The sequence below is a fragment of the Homarus americanus genome, unplaced genomic scaffold (assembly GCF_018991925.1).
Source record: "Homarus americanus isolate GMGI-L3 unplaced genomic scaffold, GMGI_Hamer_2.0 scaffold58957, whole genome shotgun sequence".
Lineage (NCBI taxonomy): Eukaryota > Metazoa > Arthropoda > Malacostraca > Decapoda > Nephropidae > Homarus > Homarus americanus.
Genome location: NW_024740903.1, coordinates 17,501 through 37,437, shown reverse-complemented (window position 1 = coordinate 37,437; position 19,937 = coordinate 17,501). Strand labels below are relative to the sequence as shown.

At 42.0% G+C, this 19,937-nt stretch overlaps 1 protein-coding gene across 4 annotated transcripts in view; it reads left to right on the top strand.

The window, feature by feature from the left end:
* The window catches only part of LOC121875556 (cyclic GMP-binding protein C-like), a 176,546-nt gene extending 161,899 nt beyond the window's left edge, over window positions 1-14,647 (top strand). For 3 of the 4 annotated variants that reach the window (XM_042380145.1, XM_042380146.1, XM_042380144.1), the window contains 5 exons: window positions 6,671-6,886; window positions 8,089-8,488; window positions 11,178-11,373; window positions 11,998-12,103; window positions 14,141-14,647. In XM_042380145.1, the coding sequence (XP_042236079.1) occupies window positions 6,671-6,886; window positions 8,089-8,488; window positions 11,178-11,373; window positions 11,998-12,103; window positions 14,141-14,224 (1,002 nt within the window). In that variant the 3' untranslated portion in view covers window positions 14,225-14,647. Of the gene's footprint in view, window positions 1-6,670; window positions 6,887-8,088; window positions 8,489-8,599; window positions 9,699-11,177; window positions 11,374-11,997; window positions 12,104-14,140 lie in introns of those variants that run through there. The other variant, XM_042380147.1, reaches the window with a different exon arrangement.
* The last annotated feature ends 5,290 nt before the right edge of the window (window positions 14,648-19,937 follow it).

Genomic DNA, 19,937 nt, shown 5'->3' with positions numbered 1-19,937 from the left:
CATACAGTGGCATTTGGCGTCAACCAGACTGTAGTGAACACTTCCTTTTATGTCCCTGTAAGTTACAGTGAGTTCTAGTGGGTTACACTGAGCTACGGTATATTCATTTTTTATTGGTCTAAATCTCTTGTAAAATTCATATAATTAAAGTATAAATGCTTATATTCAATACTGTATTAAAATTTTGTTCATGAGTATATGAACACCATCCATAATATATAACACCATCATTTTGTTGACAAAGCCCTATAATTCTTAGCCTGATGGGTCTGTAGGGGTATCGAGATATTAATGTTGTCTAGCACTCAGGATGGAAGGAAACTCTAATGTGGTTTTCTTGTATATTATGAGGTATATGATAGACAGTCTGGTGCTGGAGGTGCAGAATGAGAGTTGGTTGGTGAGGAGGCTCAGAGGACAGCTGGTGGGTCGCCATGCTCGCTGGCGGGAGCGAGGACCGCCAGGCAGGCGAGGAGATGCTAGGGGCAGCCAGGCAGCGGCGGAGGAGGAGGTGTTGCTAGTTCAGGAAGAATGGTCTGAATGAATCTCAATGGAGAGACAGAGCTTATATACCCAGCAGCAGCCGCTATGAGTCATGTTGGGAAAACCCGAGAAGTCGCCGGTGAATAGTTTCGTTGCTAGACAACGGCACGTTGGAATGTGATAGCAGGTGGTGGCGTGGCTACGCACTTGTAGGGGAGACGTCCACTACAGGTCTCTTGCCTCACCTGGACCAAACTATCTCGCCGTCTCTTAACAACCCTGGACGAATTCGAGGAACGAGGGAGGGCCTGGTTACAAGCGTGATGTAGAGAGAGCTGGTTGGTGAGGGTGCTCAGAGGAGGACAGCTTGTGGGTCGCCATGCTCGCCGGCGGGAGCGAGGGCCGCCAGGCAGCGGCGGAGGAGGTGGTGTAGCTTGCTGCGGCTGTAGCTAGAAGAAGAGAGTTGGTTGGTGAGGATGCTCAGAGGAGGACAGCTTGTGGGTCGCCATGTTCGCCGGCGGGAGCGAGGACCGCCAGGCAGGCGGAGGAGGAGGAGGTGTTGCTGGCTGGTTGGTGGAGGTAGAAAGAGCGAGATCACCACGAGGTCAGGTCTTAAATGGCGGGGGTTGGCGTGGCTTAGTAGTTGACCTCCGTGATGTATGGCGGCGCTGGTTGTCCCAGACCACGAGGCATACACTGGGGAATTCGCGGGGTCGGCTACGCAGCGACAAACAGCGTTTGTAGGGGAGAAATCCACTACAATACTCCCTCCTTCCCTCCAGGCGGTGTAGGAGACTTGTTGTCTGCAGGGTTGCATGGCACATGTGAGGCAGAACGGGCGGTGCGTGCCTCATGTGGGACATAACGGCAGGGCGTGGATGAGCCGGCCGCTAGAAGAGACAACTGTCTAGATACACAATATCTGTGGGAGAAGAGAGGGAGAAAGAGGGTGTGTGGAGGCGATGAATGTTGTGCTTCCCTCAAGGCAGGTACAGAGTCGTCAGATGCGCCTGCTAGGGTGTGTGGGCCTGGGTCAGGAGTAGGGGCTGCGTCAGCAGAAGCGGATGAGGGCTCGTGACAGCAGCTGGGTCCACGACAGTAGCAGGGAGTACCTGAGGGAGAAAAGAGGGGTGTGTAGGTCCACACTCGGGTGCATGGGCCGCGTCGGGAGCAGGGGCTGCATCAGGAGAAGCGGCAGGGGGTACTGCTGGGCCGGGGTCGGCGTCTGAGGCAGGACGGGTGTGTTGGGGTCAGTAGGACGTGGTGCTTGGGGCAGGAATAGGAGCTGCTGTCTGCTCAGAGTAGCAGAGCTGCTCTAGGGTGTCTAACCTGCGGTGTACAGTAGAGACAGTAGATGTAGAGCCGATGAGAGCTGCCTCTGTGTGGATACGCCAGTCTTCTATGTTGCTTGAAGGCTGGGAGAGTGATCGGTTTCTCCTCCATCCTGTGTGAGTGCGAATCTCCGGGGGTCACCATTTGTGGAGGTATGGGTTTGTGTTCAGACTCAGCATGGGATGGAGAAAGGAAACTCACAATGTGCTCTCATGTATACATGTTGTATTGGATGTACAATGCAGCTTGGTGCTGGGACGGCAGCCTGGTTACAAGTGTGATGTAGAGAGAGCTGGTTGGTGAGGGTGCTCAGAGGAGGACAGCTTGTGGGTCGCCATGCTCGCCGGCGGGAGCGAGGGCCGCCAGGCAGCGGCGGAGGAGGTGGTGTAGCTTGCTGCGGCTGTAGCTAGAAGAAGAGAGTTGGTTGGTGAGGACGCTCAGAGGAGGACAGCTTGTGGGTCGCCATGCTCGCCGGCGGGAGCGAGGACCGCCAGGCAGGCGGAGGAGGAGGAGGTGTTGCTGGCTGGTTGGTGTAGGTAGAAAGAGCGAGATCACCACGAGGTGAGGTCTTAAATGGCGGGGGTTGGCGTGGCTTAGTAGTTAACCTCCGTGATGTATGGCGGCGCTGGTTGACCCAGACCACGAGGCATACACTGGGGAATTCGCGGGGTCGGCTACGCAGCGACAAACAGCGTTTGTTGGGGAGAAATCCACTACAAGCTCACCAATGCACAGGTTAATGACCCATATCAGGCCTTCGGGGCGAAAATATAATAATAATAATAATAATAATAATAATAATAATAATAATAATAATAATAATAATGAATTAATTAAAAATATTAAAAATTAATAAAAAAAAAATATATATATATATACAGTTTTACCCCGCTTAACGCGCTTTCACTTAACGCGTTTTCGCATATACGCGGTGCCTTGCCAAAGCTGAACTTTCACTTAACGCGGGTTTTTCCACAGCTACGCGGTGAGTGTCCGGCTCGGATGCTATTTTTAGATTTTGACCACGCGCCACGCGCCACCCACCCGCCCGCCTGCCTGCCTGCCTCTCCCTCCTCCTCCCTCCGCTTGGGTAAGCGGCGCGGTAAGGTTGCGCAGTGTGTGTCTTTGTTGCGTTATCACTGACGTCATATGACGTCTCGGACTGTGATTGGCCATGCAGCCCTACCCCCCTCTGCTGCTAGCTGTAATTGGCTTAAAGTATTATGACGTGACTACCCCGGGGAGGGAGGGAGGGAGGAGAGACGACGCTTGACCTAGCCGCGGCAGTTTCATCCCTCAAGGCCACGCCGGGTTAACGCGCATCCATTGTTCCGTAAAATGGCTTCCGCCGGACCACCACCCCCAGAGAGAAACCTTTCCTTACCTGGACCCAGCGGCACTAAACCAAAGAAGACACGACGTTCATTAAGCTACGAGCTGAAGTACCAAATTGTTCAAGATTTGGAGAAAGGAAGACGCCAAGTTGATATCGCGCGCCAGCATGGCGTCAACGAATCTACGATTCGTACAATAAAGAAGGATGCAGCCAAGATAAAGGAGCACATGAAGATCACAAAGTCTGCAGGTGCTTCATCTATCAGGTATTGCCAGAACAGGGTGCTGGCAAAAGTGGAAACTTTGCTGGTGAGTTATTTGGTGCGTCAGGCGCGACGCAACATGGCGGTGGACACGCGCTCAGTGCAGGAGTACGCACGTGAGCTATACGCAGCAGTGACACGTAAACTGGGAATTGCAGAGCCCAAACCCTTCAATGCTTCCCATGGTTGGCTGCATAGGTTTAAGAGGAGGAACAAGGTCACCAACATCAGCATTGTTGGTGAGGAAGCGAGTGCTGACCGTGCGGCGGCTAGAGATTTTCCTCCGTTTTTACGTGAGATTATGGAGGAAGGACAGTACAGTGACGACCAGGTGTTTAACATGGACGAATCTGGTCTTTTCTGGAAAAAGTTACCTTCCAAGACCTTCGTTGTCCAGTCTGCGAGCAAGGTAAGGGGCCGGAAGATGCAGAAGGAACGCATCACCGTCCTGTTTACCACCAATGCCTCCGGTACCTGTAAACCAAAGTTATCGGTGATTCACAAAGCCCGCAAGCCGCACGCCTACAAGAATATGGACATGAACAAGCTTAATGTCCACTGGCTAACCGCACGTAAGGCGTGGATGTCCTCTTCTCTGTCCCTCTTCTGGTTTGACAACTGTTTTGTTCCTGACGTGCAGAAATTCTGCGAGCAACAGAATGTTCCTTTCAATATTTTGTTGCTCCTTGACAACGCACCTGGACACTCGCCCCTACTTATGGATCGTCACCCCAACGTAAAAGTGGTCTTCCTTCCTCCCAACACTACGTCATTAATCCAGCCCATGGACCAGGAGTTAATCTGCAATGTTAAAGCTGCATACTCGGCAAAGAAATTCAAGCTCCTGAACGACTCTACCAACACCAAGGATGAGTTGCGTAAGCTGGGTGACACCGACAGCGAGAGTAAAAGCGACGAGGACAAGGAACAAGAGGCGGCGACTCAAGAACTTCTCGTCAAACAATTTTGGAAGAAGTTTAACGTCAAACAAGCTGTAGACTTCTTGGTGGAGGCATGGGATCTGCTGTCTATTGCTACGATTCGTCACGCATGGAGACATGTGTTGCATGGCATACCAGGTGAGAGGAGGAGTGAACCTGTGACTGGTCAGGTTCAGACTGTTGCAGTAGCAGTGGACCTTGCCAGAGAAGCTGCGCTCAGTGTTTCGAAGCCGGATTTGGTAAAACGTTACTCTGACCACCTAAGTGATACGGGTGGTCCCCATTAGAGGTTCACGGCGCCATAAACTCGTTGAACAGGCTTTGTGTGAAATATAACAAAGTCTAGGACTGCTTTTAGTATCCTGGTGGTCCAGCGGTTAGCGTTCCCCGGTCACAGTCATAGGCTTGTGGGCCGTGGGTTCGAATCCTGGCGGGTTGAGGTGTTGATTGTATGTAGAAGTCCGCGTGCTTTATTGGGCTAATGAAATATATATGGATCCTCGTGTTTCGAAGCCGGATTTGGTAAAACGTTACTCTGACCACCTAAGTGATACGGGTGGTCCCCATTAGAGGTTCACGGCGCCATAAGCTCGTTGAACAGGCTTTGTGTGAAATATAACAAAGTCTAGGACTGCTTTTAGTATCCTGGTGGTCCAGCGGTTAGCGTTCCCCGGTCACAGTCATAGGCTTGTGGGCCGTGGGTTCGAATCCTGGCGGGTTGAGGTGTTGATTGTATGTAGAAGTCCGCGTGCTTTATTGGGCTAATGAAATATATATGGATCCTCGTGTTTCGAAGCCGGATTTGGTAAAACGTTACTCTGACCACCTAAGTGATACGGGTGGTCCCCATTAGAGGTTCACGGCGCCATAAGCTCGTTGAACAGGCTTTGTGTGAAATATAACAAAGTCTAGGACTGCTTTTAGTATCCTGGTGGTCCAGCGGTTAGCGTTCCCCGGTCACAGTCATAGGCTTGTGGGCCGTGGGTTCGAATCCTGGCGGGTTGAGGTGTTGATTGTATGTAGAAGTCCGCGTGCTTTATTGGGCTAATTAAATATATATATATATATATATATATATATATATATATATATATATATATATATAAAATATAATATAATAATTAATTATAATGATGTAAATAAAGGACCATAAATAAATACAAAATTTAAAAAAAAAATCAAGAGTGAGAAATGATATATGTATGTTGTGTTGTCAAAGTAAGAGACTCCGCAAGGTAGCTAGCCCACCTGCTGTCAACCTCCTCCTATATTTCCCACTTTTGAACTTTACCTTGTACTGTACCCCTCTTGCACCCTCAGACCTAATGCTCTCTTCTCTCCATTTCACCAACCAACCAAAGTAAGAAAAACAATTGAAACCCTGCAGTTATGTGTAAATGAGGCAGAAAGTCAGATCATCAACCTGGGACTTAGTCATAATTTTTGTGATGCCTTATGGCAGCAGGGTCTATACCATTAGACAACACATTATGCTTCCAATATCTTCCCAGGCGGTAGTACCTCCCTGTTTGGTAGCTGCCTACTACCTGTCTTCACATCTACTCTCTGACAAACGTTGTATGACGGACTGTCTCCCCTGTATGAGAAAATGGCATCTTCCTCGTATCAAAAACTAGCTGTTTTTGTGTTTTGTTTTGTCTCCGAATGAAGTTGCAAAAAAAATATATGGTTTTTTGACAGCTAACGATTATTTTCTCTTGACATCTGACGATATTTTTTTTGGGCATCTGACAATTGTTTTTACACAGTTGACAAATGGTATTGCTTTTATAGCTGATGAATGTTATTATTTTGACAGCTGACGATTATTATTATTTTGACAGCTGACGATTATTGTTTTCGACAACTGGCGAATGTTATTGTTTTTACAGCTGACGAATGTCATTATTTTGACAGCTGACAATTGATATTTTTGACAGCTGACGAATGTTATCATTTTGACAACTGTGTATAGTTAAAAAAAAATTACCCACTGACGATTGTTGTTGTGGCAGCTGTATGCAATTGCGGTTATTGTTGTTTGAATTGCTGTACACAGATAATTGTTTTTAGTAACTGTATAACTGACAATGGTTGATGTTGTGACTTGCATCCTAGCGTTTGTTTTGACAGTTGCACAGTAACGATTGTTTTAGCAGAGCCTGCATATTACTACTAATGTTTCTTATTTACTGTGTACTGGTTATTGTCGTTCCAATGGCAGCTGAATATGACCAATGTACTGTATGTTGTTTTGTTATTGCACAGACTTAGGTTATTGTTGTGTTGCACTGACGCATGGTGTTTTTGTTGCAGTTGTTGATCCCGGTGACACAGGTGGCGGGCATCCAGAAGGAGAGGACGGCTAAGATCATCCCTAATGCCGTAGGGCTGCAGATGTTAGATGGCAAGAGCTACGTGTTTGGCTCCCTCCTCTCCAGGGACTCTACCTACAAATTGATGCTTCACATATGGAAGAAGGCACAGAGGTTGGCTGACAGTGACAGCGAGCCTCCATCTGCTGTACAGGTGGTAAGTGTTCCACTGCACAGGTGGTGTCGAACTCTACAGGTGGTAAGTGTTCAGTTGTGCAGGTCGTAAATGTTTAATTGCATAGGTGGAAACAAAACCATATATATATATATATATATATATATATATATATATATATATATATATATATATATATATATATATATATATATATATATATATATATATATATATATATATATATATACAGTGAGTTCTGCTATAACGTGTGTTTTGACAACTCGAATTGGCTCTAATGCGATTTATGAATAGAAGAATGATATTTGTAAAACGCGAACGCTTGTTTGCTGTAACGCAAATTTTGCTTACTATTTCTCCAATTTTGTGGTATTAACTGTGAATATGGTAAAGAAGAATATCTCCAAGAAGCGTTCTGGTGATCGCATTCCCGGTGATGATCGTAAAAGAAAGGCTATAACCCTTGAAGAGAAGCTCGAGGTTATCAACCTCAAAATCACTCTTATCCCCCATCAAGTTATATTCATATTTTTTCAAGGTAAAGTGTTACATTTACTGTATGATTTCATTATTAGATATGAATGTAACATTTATTTAGACTGTGCTATCCTTTGTGTTAGGCTAACTACTAATTTTTTTTCGATTTCAAGTAATCTGCACCAACCCTATTTTCTCCATAAGCATATATATATATATATATATATATATATATATATATATATATATATACTTAAAGTATGGTAAAAATAAAAAAAAACATTTAACACTTACAGATAAAATACTCCAGTCTAGATCCAAATTTATTTAAAAATAAAATCCATTCTTCTCGTTTTCTTTTGAGTGAAAAGGTCTACAACTTTCTCATTGATGTTTAGATGACTGTTAAAGAAATTTTTCTCCGTTGAAATCATTGCAAGTGCATTTAGCCGTAACTGATTCATAGTGCTCCTCAAAAGTTTTTATTCTTTTTAATGTTGAAAAGCAGTGTTCAGGCTTAGATGTAGTCATAGGAATTGTCAAGAGGATTTTTATCAGTTTCGTAATCTCACTAAGAACACCATCTAAATTATTTTCCAAGATAAATTTCAGCTTATTATCATCTGTTGATTGCTGGAGTTACTAGTGATGTCTTTTTGTGAACAATACTTCATACTGTAACTAACAAATGGATGGGTACATGTTGGTCCAGTGTTGGTTATTCTGAAGAAAAAATACTCCTACAGGCAGGAGAGGAAGACGATGGAGAAGACTCTGTGTCGGGGAGTGCGGAAAGCCTAATGGAGGAGGACCAGACAGACAGTGGGTACCTCGCTTCAAGTCCAATCTCTGCTGTGACCGCCGTGGCAACTGGTGCTACGGTGCCCTGGACACGAGACACCTCCTCCACCACCACCATCACCACCACCACCACAGCTATACTCCCCGGCCCAGACATCTGCACCTCCTCCTCCACCAGCATTCCATTAAGTAATCTAACCAGTTCACAAAATCCAGTGACGTTAAGACAAGGAGGATTGTCAGTGGTGAAAGGTGTAGGTGCGAGTATACCCGAGGAGCCTGGGGGTGCTGCCGGCGTTGGTGACGGCTTGATACAGTGGTTCATACAGGGATCCTTAGTTAAAAGTAAGTTAAAACTAACTTTCCCTTATGTGTGTGTAATTTTTAAGTGGTTATTACTTTGCAGATGCAAGAGTGCAGCAGTCAAGTGGATACAGCACCCACTTCTATTTCCAGGTATCGGTAGTTCGATCCCTGAGTACTCCCAGTTCACCCAGCTGTAAATGGGTACCTAACTTTACAAGTTTGGGAAGTGAAGACAGTCGAGAGCAGTACCAGCCATGTTGCCTCCTTGTGAACTGATAGCTTAGTATATAGTGTGCTGTATCCACACTGTCTCTAACGAGCAGTCATGCCTATGAGGCCGACTTTCACCTTTCACCTTATAGATATAATGTACTGTGTAACTATTATGTGTATGTGTGTTCCCATATGAATAATTCTGCCCTTAGAATTGATATGTGCAGTATTGTACTTTGGGCACTGTATATAGTTCTTCTCAGTAGATCTGTGTGTCTTAACTTATTGTAAATAGTTAGACCTATCCCTTAGTGAGAGCTATTCACTTTATTTTAAAGCAGGTATTTCCTTCTCACAAACAGCCACCCACACACATCTTTTCCACGATCATTCCTCTTTACCAAATGTTTTCTATGCCAGAGATATAACCTGCAAGATTTCCTCCTCCCCACAGATATTCTCCCAGATGTCCTTCTTTCACAGACATCCCCCTCAGATATCCACCTATAGACGTCACCTCAGATGTCCACCCACAAACATTCACTTCCCCTCAGATGTTCACCTCATTGTGCCTCCCACAAACATTCACTTCCCTGTAAATGTTCACCTCATTGTGCCACCCACAAACATTCACTTCCCCTCAAATGTTCACAATATACTGCCAGATTATGGGGTCACTAAGTCTAAGGGGATAACTTAACTATAGTCTTAATTTTAAAGGTTGCTGTCACTAGACCCCCTCTGGGCAGTATGTAGCAGGTTGGTAGTGGGCAGAGGTGACTAGGCACTGAGTAAGGTTTTTCATTGACCAGATCAATAAGGGAACAGAAGGGTGAAACCATCACATGTCTTAACTAATTTATTCCTTATAAAACATACTGTAACAAAAAATACAAGTGAGTTGGCCTTCCTCAGAAGAACAACGAAGATGTTGGTTACCCTTCTTGCAATATCACTCAATACGTCAGACTGCTCCACCTGTATGGAATATAGCACCTTAGGTCATCATACATAGTAACACCATCTCACCTCCCTGTAGCACTATCTCAACACACCTGTTATACTCCACACCTGCAAGTAAGGGACTCCTTGTAATTTCTAGGCATACATATCAGGCACCTCGTTCGCACACAGCCCTCGGTGGGTAGAGACAAGGGCTACGCCAAGGGACATAGCAGTACTGTTTCTACGCCTGGTATTATGCCGCTCCAAGTGACAACCTCGGAGTTTCTCAAGTGTTTCCTTATTTATTCCTACTCATTTGGGGTGGTATGCTGGGAATCCACAGGTTCACAGTGGATTAGCATAGCTGGGAGTAGTCACCTCACATGGTGGGACGCTCACAGGGATAATGGCCGCTGCCCAGCAAGGCACTCCGACCGCGTGGGACCTGAGGTGATGGGAGAACGAAGGATACTCAGGAATAATGCCTGATGGGCCATTATCACCCACCCCAACACATCCCTATTTCACTTTATGCATCAAGCAAAGTTTTAAACTGTAATAACTGCTATATAAGCCTAATTTAGGGCGGGATGTAGCCCGATGGAGGACACTGACCTGAGGTGATGGGAGAACGAAGGATACTGAGGGCAGTGCCCTGCCGCTCCTCACCTCGTAGGCCTACAGTTTCCAATCTTTAATTTTTACTTTGATTTCTTATGGTTCTCACATCTCCATTTTCCCATTTATTGTGACCTGGTGTCTTATAAATCCATATTTTAATCCTAAATTACATACTGGAATACGGTTCGGGCTTGACAGTTCGTGGGGAAATTAAGTGGGCTATATCAACAGCTCACACCTGTAGGCCGGGTACAAGGGACACGGCCTTGAAACAAAAGCCGAATGTTCATAGCGTGGGTATCCACTTCACTTAAAACTGTAAGTAGGGATCCTACTCTCACACATTGCACTACTTGAACACAGACATAAGATTCTCTGATCACTGTACATGTCGTCGGTATACGTCACCAGAGGAGACGAGGTGTATTAAGTTCACACCGATGCATACAAGATATTTCCTTTCAAGTATAGTTTCCGGGTCACTCCCAACACCTCACATAGTTCTGATGCATTTATCCTTTTTCCAGATCATTGTTCTCATGTATTTTCATATGATATTTGTGGAACTTTTATGTTCGCTACACGTTCACAGACATAAATAATATGACCTTCAAACCACGTTCCACACTTAGTCCTACAGTACACAAGTCCGGCTCAACTGGACTTCCCCAATCATCTTATGGATACCTTGAGTTCTCCTTAATGCTATGAATACATACAATTAATATTATATAACCGTACCTGGGTACAATACAACACATGATTCAGTAACATTGAGTAGGTGAGTTATCCTTTGTCAATGTTTCCCGTTCTCTGAGATTCTACAAGTGCAGTGGATTGGAATGTTATGTAGCATAATATGAATTAAAGGGTTTTTGGGGGGAATGACAATGATGTGCGCAGTACAACATCATTGTGCCACCTACACACCATGTTCTCTCTCTGACAGCCTGCTTCAGGATGGGGAGAGCACCAGTGAAGTTGGTGGGGGAGGGAATCAAGGAACTGTGGTCACTACCCAGAACTTCTCTGCTCCTACTCATTTCTACACTCCTCCTCCTTATGCTCTTCGCCTCAGCTGCATTCATGCTGCACCGAGTCGATGTCCTTAGCCAACAGCTTGGACTGGAGAAGTATGAGGAGTAGTAAGTATTATGAGAGACGGACCATTTAGGTGTGTGAACGTCCTTAATAAAAGACCTACTAACTTAGTTGCCTGATTCACCTTCTTCGCACAATGGTCCAAGAACTTGAGTTCATTGTCAACATACAAACCCAGGTCCTTTTCACATTTGGTGTGTGTTAATGGTGCTATGTATTTAAAGTCCAACTACATTTATCCCTGAATCATTATGGAGTAATGTTGTAGGACTCCAGATAAAATATGGGCCATCATAAAGATACAGTACTTTTCTGAGAATACTCAAGGAATTGTACTTTGTTGAAGTAGTACATCCCTCTTCACTGAGTTATTTAACAGACTATAAGGCTTAGAATGGTGCAGTATATTAAATTTTCAGGATCACTTCATTCTTTGTGATTTTTATGTAATACAAAGTGTAATTTTACACAATGTAATCTTCCATGTGTATCACATTAAACTATTAATAAAGGAATTGTTTGTGATGTGATGTTTCCATGCTGGCTGTTGCATAATGTTACCAGATGTGATATGAATGTATGTCATGCCAACATGCGAAATGCAGAAGAATAAGTGATGGTGTCATGTTAGAGTCATTACACTTTGCTGTCATGTCCCAATGTTTCAGTGACGGCATGTATGAGGAAGTGCTCCAGATGCAGCAAAGACTCCATGCTGCAGCTTCCACTGAGATTGAGAAGACCCTCAGTATCCAGCTCAAACATATTGCCACAGTCAGTCCTTCACTTCCTTCTATGTCTGTTGCTTAGTATTGCCACTGTGTCTTTCTGTTCTTCTCTGCTATAGTGAATCCCTCTGTTCCTCTGTTGTGCTATAGTTAATCCCTATGTTCCTCTCCTGTACTATAATGAATTGCCCTGTTCCTCTGCTGTGCTACAGTAAATCCCTGTTCCTCTGTTGTGCTATAGTGAATCCCTCTGTTCCTCTCCTGTGCTGTAATGAATCCCTGTTCATCTGCTGTGCTACAGTGAATCCCCCTGCTGCTTCCTATGCTATAGAGAATTCCTCTGTTCCTCTGTTGTGCCATAGTGAGACTGTTCCTCTCCTGTGCTATTATGAGACTCTGCTCCCATCCTGTGCAATAGTGAGACTGTTCCTCTGATGTGCTATAATGAGACTGTTCCTCTGCTATAGTGGTACTGCTCCTATCCTGTGCTATAGTGAGACTGTTCCTCTGCTGTGTTACAGCGAGACTCTGCTCCCATCCTGTGCTATAGTGAGACGGTTCCTCTGCTGTGCTATAGTGAGACTGTTCCTCTGCTGTGCTATAGTGAGATTTTTCCTCTGCTGTGCTATAGTGAGACTGTTCCTCTGCTGTGCTATTGTGAGACTGTTCCTCTGCTGTGTTATAGTGAGACTGTTCCTCTACCGTGTTATAGTGAGACTGTTCCTCTGCCGTGTTATAGTGAGACTGTTCCTCTTCTGTGTTATAGTGAGACTGTTCCTCTGCTGTGCTATAGTGAGACTGTTCCTCTGCTGTGCTATAGGAGACTGTTCCTCTGCTGTGTTACAGCGAGACTCTGCTCCCCATCCTGTGCTATAGTGAGCGGTTCCTCTGCTGTGCTATAGTGAACTGTTCCTCTGCTGTGCTGCCGTGGAGACTGTTCCTCTGCTGTGTTATAGTGAGACTTTTTCTCTGCTGTGCTATAGTGCTATAGTGAGACTGTTTCTCTGCTGTGCTATTGTGAGACTGTTCCTCTGCTGTGTTATAGTGAGACTGTTCCTCTACCGTGTTATAGTGAGACTGTTCCTCTGCCGTGTTATAGTGAGACTGTTCCTCTTCTGTGTTATAGTGAGACTGTTCCTCTGCTGTGCTATAGTGAGACTGTTCTTCTGCTGTGTTATAGTGAGACTGTTCCTCTGCTGTGTTATAGTGAGACTGTTCCTCTGCTGTGTTATAGTGAGACTGTTCCTCTGCTGTGTTATAGTGAGACTGTTCCTCTGCTGTGCTATTGTGAGACTGTTCCTCTGCTTCTGTTATAGTGAGACTGTTCCTCTGCTGTGCTATAGTGAGACTGTTCCTCTGCTGTGCTATTGTGAGACTGTTCCTCTGCTTCTGTTATAGTGAGACTGTTCCTCTGCTGTGCTATAGTGAGACTGTTCCTCTGCTGTGTTATAGTGAGACTGTTCCTCTGCTGTGTTATAGTGAGACTGTTCCTCTGCCGTGCTATAGTGAAACTGTTCCACAATTGTGTAAATTAAAAAAAAATAGAAGAATGTAATATAAGTACACTATGTGGACAGATTTTTTTTGTGTGTGTGTGCGCGAGACACCATTATGCCAGCTTGAAAAATATACAAAATTTCATTTATGATGTCTTGTACATTTAGTTTTGAATGTCTCATTTATGATGTATGCTACAAAAGGTAGTGCCTTAGTGCATGTTACTGTATTAGGTGACACAACAGTACAGTACAGGTATATGATTTTGGTGGTAACATAAAAGTTATCTCTTCATATTTCTTTGAAACTGTCATTGTTAAATTATGTTCATGTACTTTTATAGATGTAAACTGAAGAGATTCTCATAATTTGCTGTACAAATGTCAAGATACAAATATTCTTGCTTAATTGTTAAAGAAAAAGGAAATAAGGCACTACTACTACACCTTGGTTATCTCACCAAGGAAAACAAGTACAGGTTAAATTGCTCGCTTTTCTATAAAGCTGTGATAGTGCTGAGTGGCACATGTCATGTTACAAAAGTTTTCCTGTTTTTTCTGAAACTTATTTTCAATCAAACCAACAGGTGCGACAGTCTTTAGAAGCCCTGGTGGTGCTGTTCAACAAGGAGCCTCCAATGAACACTGCAAGGATACCTGACAACACATAACAGGAGCTATAATAGGCCTGTGATTCTCCATCATGTTGACTTCTGACAGCTGGTATCCAGTCAGTCAAGAGTTTCAGATGAGGCCAACCAGTCCTTCACATGTCAAGAGAAAAATAAGTAACGTGATCGAGTGATCGTCTAGATTTGGAAGTTTTTCAACAGGTCTCCACAGATAAACCTTACTAAGTCCATTCCTCCCTTAGAGGGGTTAATTAGTGTCAGTAGAATTTGTGGAAGAGAAAGAGATAATCTCAGTATAAGTAGGACATAAAAGATATTCACCTTTTATGAAAAAACGTATTTGTTCATAATCAATCATACGTACTGTAGTATACTATAATGTACACGAGACATTAAGGATTAAGGGTTTTGTAATTTAAATTATTTACTTTATTCATCAAATTCACTTAAAAGTATTCTACACATCTGTAATATATATATATATATATATATATATATATATATATATATATATATATATATATATATATATATATATATATATATATATATATATATATATATATATATATATATACATATATATATATTCATATATACAGTCAACCCTCGCTTTACGCGGTCCCACTTTAAGCGTTTCCACGTTTACGCGGTACCCTGCCGAAACCGGAATGCTCACTTTCCGCTGTGTGTGTACCCTTTTACGCGGAGAGCGGCGCAAGCAGGGTGCGCACAAGGTCGCCCAGTCATCAAAACATTACCGAGTTCTTCACCCGCCACCCATCACAGCCGGCCCAAGTCAGTGATAGTGATAATGATAGTGAGGATATGGACTTATATGGACTTTGAGGGGTTTGACAAAGAGGTCCTGCAAGCCTCTGTCGTGGATAGTGATACAATTGATACAAGTGATACAGGTGAGGGCCAATAATCTGCCCTCTGCCTCGGAACCAACCACCCATCCCCGAATGCCCAGCCATCTTTTCTACTAATGTAAGTGTTAAAAAAACCTAATATTATTGATATTTCTCTTAATTATTAATTGTGTGTGCATACCATCATAAAATTAAGAAGTTATTTTTACTACAACGTAGGTATTGTGTCTGAAAAAGTGGAGTTTGGGGGTCGGCCCGGTCTCTATTTCAATTAATCCCATATGTTATGTTGTTCGCTACTTGGCGTTTCTCACTACTTGAGACACGCCGTGGGTTGAATTAACGTGAAGTGAGGGGTTCGCATGTGTATGTAACCTGTAGCCAACCTTAGCCATGTATGCTAGCCTTATATAGCCATGTAGCAGCACTTGCTAACAACTGCCAACCAACCAGCCTTAACCCTTATACACTCACTCCTCCTTATATATGCTGTAACAACCCTCCCTTATAGCCTTAGCATATATATATATACAGTGAACCCCTCACTTTGCAGACAGTATACACAGAGGCACGCTGAAAGTGAGAAGCGTGTAAAAGAAATAACACAGCATATGAGACAATAGCTAAGGAGCGACTGTTAACTCCACTTTTTCCGACACAATACCTATGTTCTAATAAAAATAACATCTTAATTTTATGATGGTACATGCACACAATTAATACTTAAGAGAAATAGAGAAATACAGTCGCCAAGTTAATGTCCATTCAAATAATGGACTCAACTCCCTCCCCCTCTTCTCACACTACACTCGCTGGCTCTTCCCTCTCTGAGAAATTTTGGGAGGAAAACCACTAGATTTTAAGGTATAGTAATAAATAATACCTCAAACTAAAGTTAGGATAATATAATTGACATTGCTGGATTCCTTGTAAGACCAGGAATATTTTGAATATAAATGTCATATATTTTGCACAAAAGATAACATATTTATTCCGAGTAAACATTATATCTAAAATTTGTATGTCTTATGCAAAATCTATGATGTTTATATTCAAAATGATTATCAAATTGTAAGAATTCCAGCAATGTAATTTATATTCTGGCCGGGTAATTTGTATGAATTTTATGAGCTAAAACAAATATCTTCAGTTAATAAAAAAAAATATTCTTCACACCTTGCCAGATGGTCAGACGGTCCCTCCCTCACCCCGACCCCCCACCAACCCTCCCTACCAGATAAATGTGTGGGAAAACCAGACTATTTACCTTTTTAGTAATAAATAATACGTCAGACTAAAGTTAGGATAATATAATTGACATTGCTGGATTCCTTGTAAGACCAGGAATATTTTGAATATAAATGTCATATATTTTGCACAAAAGATAACATATTTACTCAGAGTAAACATTATATCTAAAATTTGTATGTCTAATGCAAAATCTATGATGTTTATATTCAAAATGATCATCAAAGTGTAAGAATTCCAGCAATGTAAATTATAGTTTGGCCGGATAATTTGTATGAATTTTATGAGCTAAATAAAAAAATTATACTTCACCCGCGTAAAGGGGTACACGCACCGCGGAATGTGAGCATCCTGGGTTCTGGCAGGGCACTGCGTAAACGTGGAAACGCGGAATGTGGGACCGCGTAAAGTGAGGGTTGACTATATATATATATATATTAAATATATATATTATTTTATTTTATTTTATTTTTTTCAAATTGAAAATTAATTATAACATGAGCAGAAAGGTATTCTTGTTCCATGTCAGCTGATAATATTATTTGTGAAGCTTCGTGCAGCATAGTAACATAAACTCAACAACAATATTCTCTCCTTGTTCTTAATCCAGAAAACTTAATTACAGTTTCTGGAATCTGTCATTATATCATTATATCATTAGAGGGGAGTATGGTAGGCAGCAGATTATACTATACAGTATCCCAAAACACTAAACTCTGTAATCAAAAGTTTTAAGAAGGAAATTTTATGAATGTACTGTATAGGAAATGGGTGCCAGCATTATCTAGTCAAAAGGTTGAAGCTTCAATGGGCAAGATGTTATAGTGACCTTGCAAACTGTACAGCTTATGCTGATAAGGGAGACACAGTGAGATGTTCTAAGTCATTCAGATCTTTTACATCATCTCAATATTTTAAAACATATTTATGGTGCCCTCTTTTGCCAAATTTTAAAAATTCTCCAAGCAACAGTAAAATACACTAAAATATATCTAGTCACTTATTGCTGAACTTCATAGAAAGAGCACTGCTAGTTTCCAAGCTCTATTCAGGCTTAATCACTTTGTAATGAATACATTTTTCAATCGCATTTAAAGAATTTAGCTTTGTAGTAAACTCTTTAGGAGTTTAATTTAGTTTGTTACAATTCTCTTTATCCAGGAATTCTGAAATGGTTGTGATCATTGACATCATTTGAACCATCTCATTTATAACTAGTTAGAGTTAAGTTTTCAAAAGACTAATATGTGGGTGAATCCTTTAATTATGTTCTTCTTAGGTGGGAGGCAAACATGAAATCAAATTCTTCATTGAATATCTTTTGTACACAATCCCTCCCAAACTTCACGTTGTGGACCAATTATTTTTGTCTCTAATGATGGACGCAACATTTATTTTATTTTTCAAGGGGCATTGCCTCCATGTTAATAATGGTAGTACTGTATTGTGCCTCTTGTTGGCATCACCCTCCTGGCCAAATGTGTAGTACAGTGATATCTCTGTTAGCCGGAACAATTGGTGCAGAATACTTCCCAGAATGAGAGATTTCCGGGTAACGAGATGACTCTCAAAGCCAGAAAAAATCCCTCATCCCTGAATTTTCCCGGTAACGTAAAAATGTTATTGGAAGTTTCAGAAATTACCCATTACATTATCTCTCAAACCCGTAAAAATATCCCCCATCCCTGGAATTTGCCGGAAACTGGAAAAATTTTCTCGGAATTTACGGAAAATGCGCCTGATTTTCATCTTTCAAACCCGGAAAAAAACTCCCCAATCCCCGGAATTTCCTGGGTATTGGGAAAATTTTCTCTGACTTTTCTGGAAAAATGTGCCCCTCGGAAAATCGTTCCCAAAGCTGTAATATTCCTGAAAATTACGGCTTTGGGAATGATTTTTGGGTTTGAGGGATTCCGGCTAACGGAGATATTACTGTATTTCCTTTTGAATACACTAAAATCTCTAATCCAGACCAATACTGTGCAGTCCTGTCCTGAAAAGTCTGGATCTAAACAAAATTTCTTTATATCAGACTACCTATACTGTATTTGGTCTTAAAACATACCAAACAGCCAATTCCTGATGCAGTCAATGTGATTGTTGCTCTAGACAGTGTTTATAAGGTTAGACCATTTTCTTACACTATTGACCTGTCATGTCATGTAACGTTCAGCCAACAAGCTGTCAAAATTCTTTAAATTTTTTGCTGACAACTTGCAATATTTATGCCAAGAAGTTATTGAAGTTGGGGCAAGAACATTGTTCTTAGGCTAAAAACCTGACATAGTTTGGGTGGGAATCTGCTTGGTGTGAAGTAATACACTACCCAGATTCAATAAGTCCAGATTTGATAGGTTTTAGTGTATCTCTCAAACTTGTAGCTGTGATAATCAGCTCAAGGGTGAAGCGTTAGCCATACTTAAAGACATAAACAATATGACAATCCATGCAATTCTGACCAGCACCGGAGCGGGTTCAGGTACATTCAGGAGCCGGGGCATGCCCAGTATTTGCCAACAGTGCGTGACAGAGACTTGACCGATTGCCCAAGCGGCTAACGAGCCGTTCATTGGTGAAGAGGATAAAAGTAAAGTAAAAGATAGGGATTGAAATATTATTGTACAGTACAGTATTTCAGTTTGATGGTCAGCATTGTAATTTTTGTCATGCTTTATGATGCTATTGAGATTGATATTCAGGTTCTTGGGTTGAATTTTTGCATGCTTCTTGAGGATATATCAGAAGTGTAAAATATTTCTCTAGTGCCTAATCACTGGTCATGGAATGTAGTGTAACTGAGAAATTAGGTACTTTACGCTTTTTTTTTTTAAATTCTGAAATTCTCATTTAATGCTGAAAGTCAAGTAGGTACTTTATGCTTTTTTTTAAATTCTGAAATTCTCATTTAATGCTGAAAGTCAAGTGACATAACATTCAGTTTTTGTTTGACTCCCCATAAAAGAAAGCTACGTTCTCCAATTAAAATGTAGGGTAAGCCAACCCTCAAGTGTGCATCGACCCTTAAGAAATGTTGCTAAAATATGGTCAGGAATTTTTACATCTCCAGTAAAAAAGTACCAAACTTTATTAAGTAAGAACTGTCACCATCATAGATGAGTTGCCCCTTGAAAGTGATTCCATTTTTAGATTTAATAGTCTTACTTATACGTTTTTGTAAAAAAGAATATATATATATATATATATATATATATATATATATATACACACATATGTATATATGTATCTATGTATATATGTGTATATGTGTATATATATATATATATGAATATATATATATATATATATATATATATATATATATATATATATATATATATATATATATATATATATATATATATATATATATATATACATATATACATATATATATATATATATACATATACATACAGTATTACCCCGCTTTACACGGTTTCACTTTCTGTGATTTCTCATTTACGCGGTGCCTCGCCAGAACCAAACTTTCACTTTCCGCGGTGCATCTACTCATATACGCGGGAAGCGGCGCGGGCAGGATGCGCACAAGGTCGCCCAGTCATCAAAACAATACCGAGTTCTTCACCCGCCACCCACGACAGCCGGCCTAAGTCAGTGACAGTGATAGT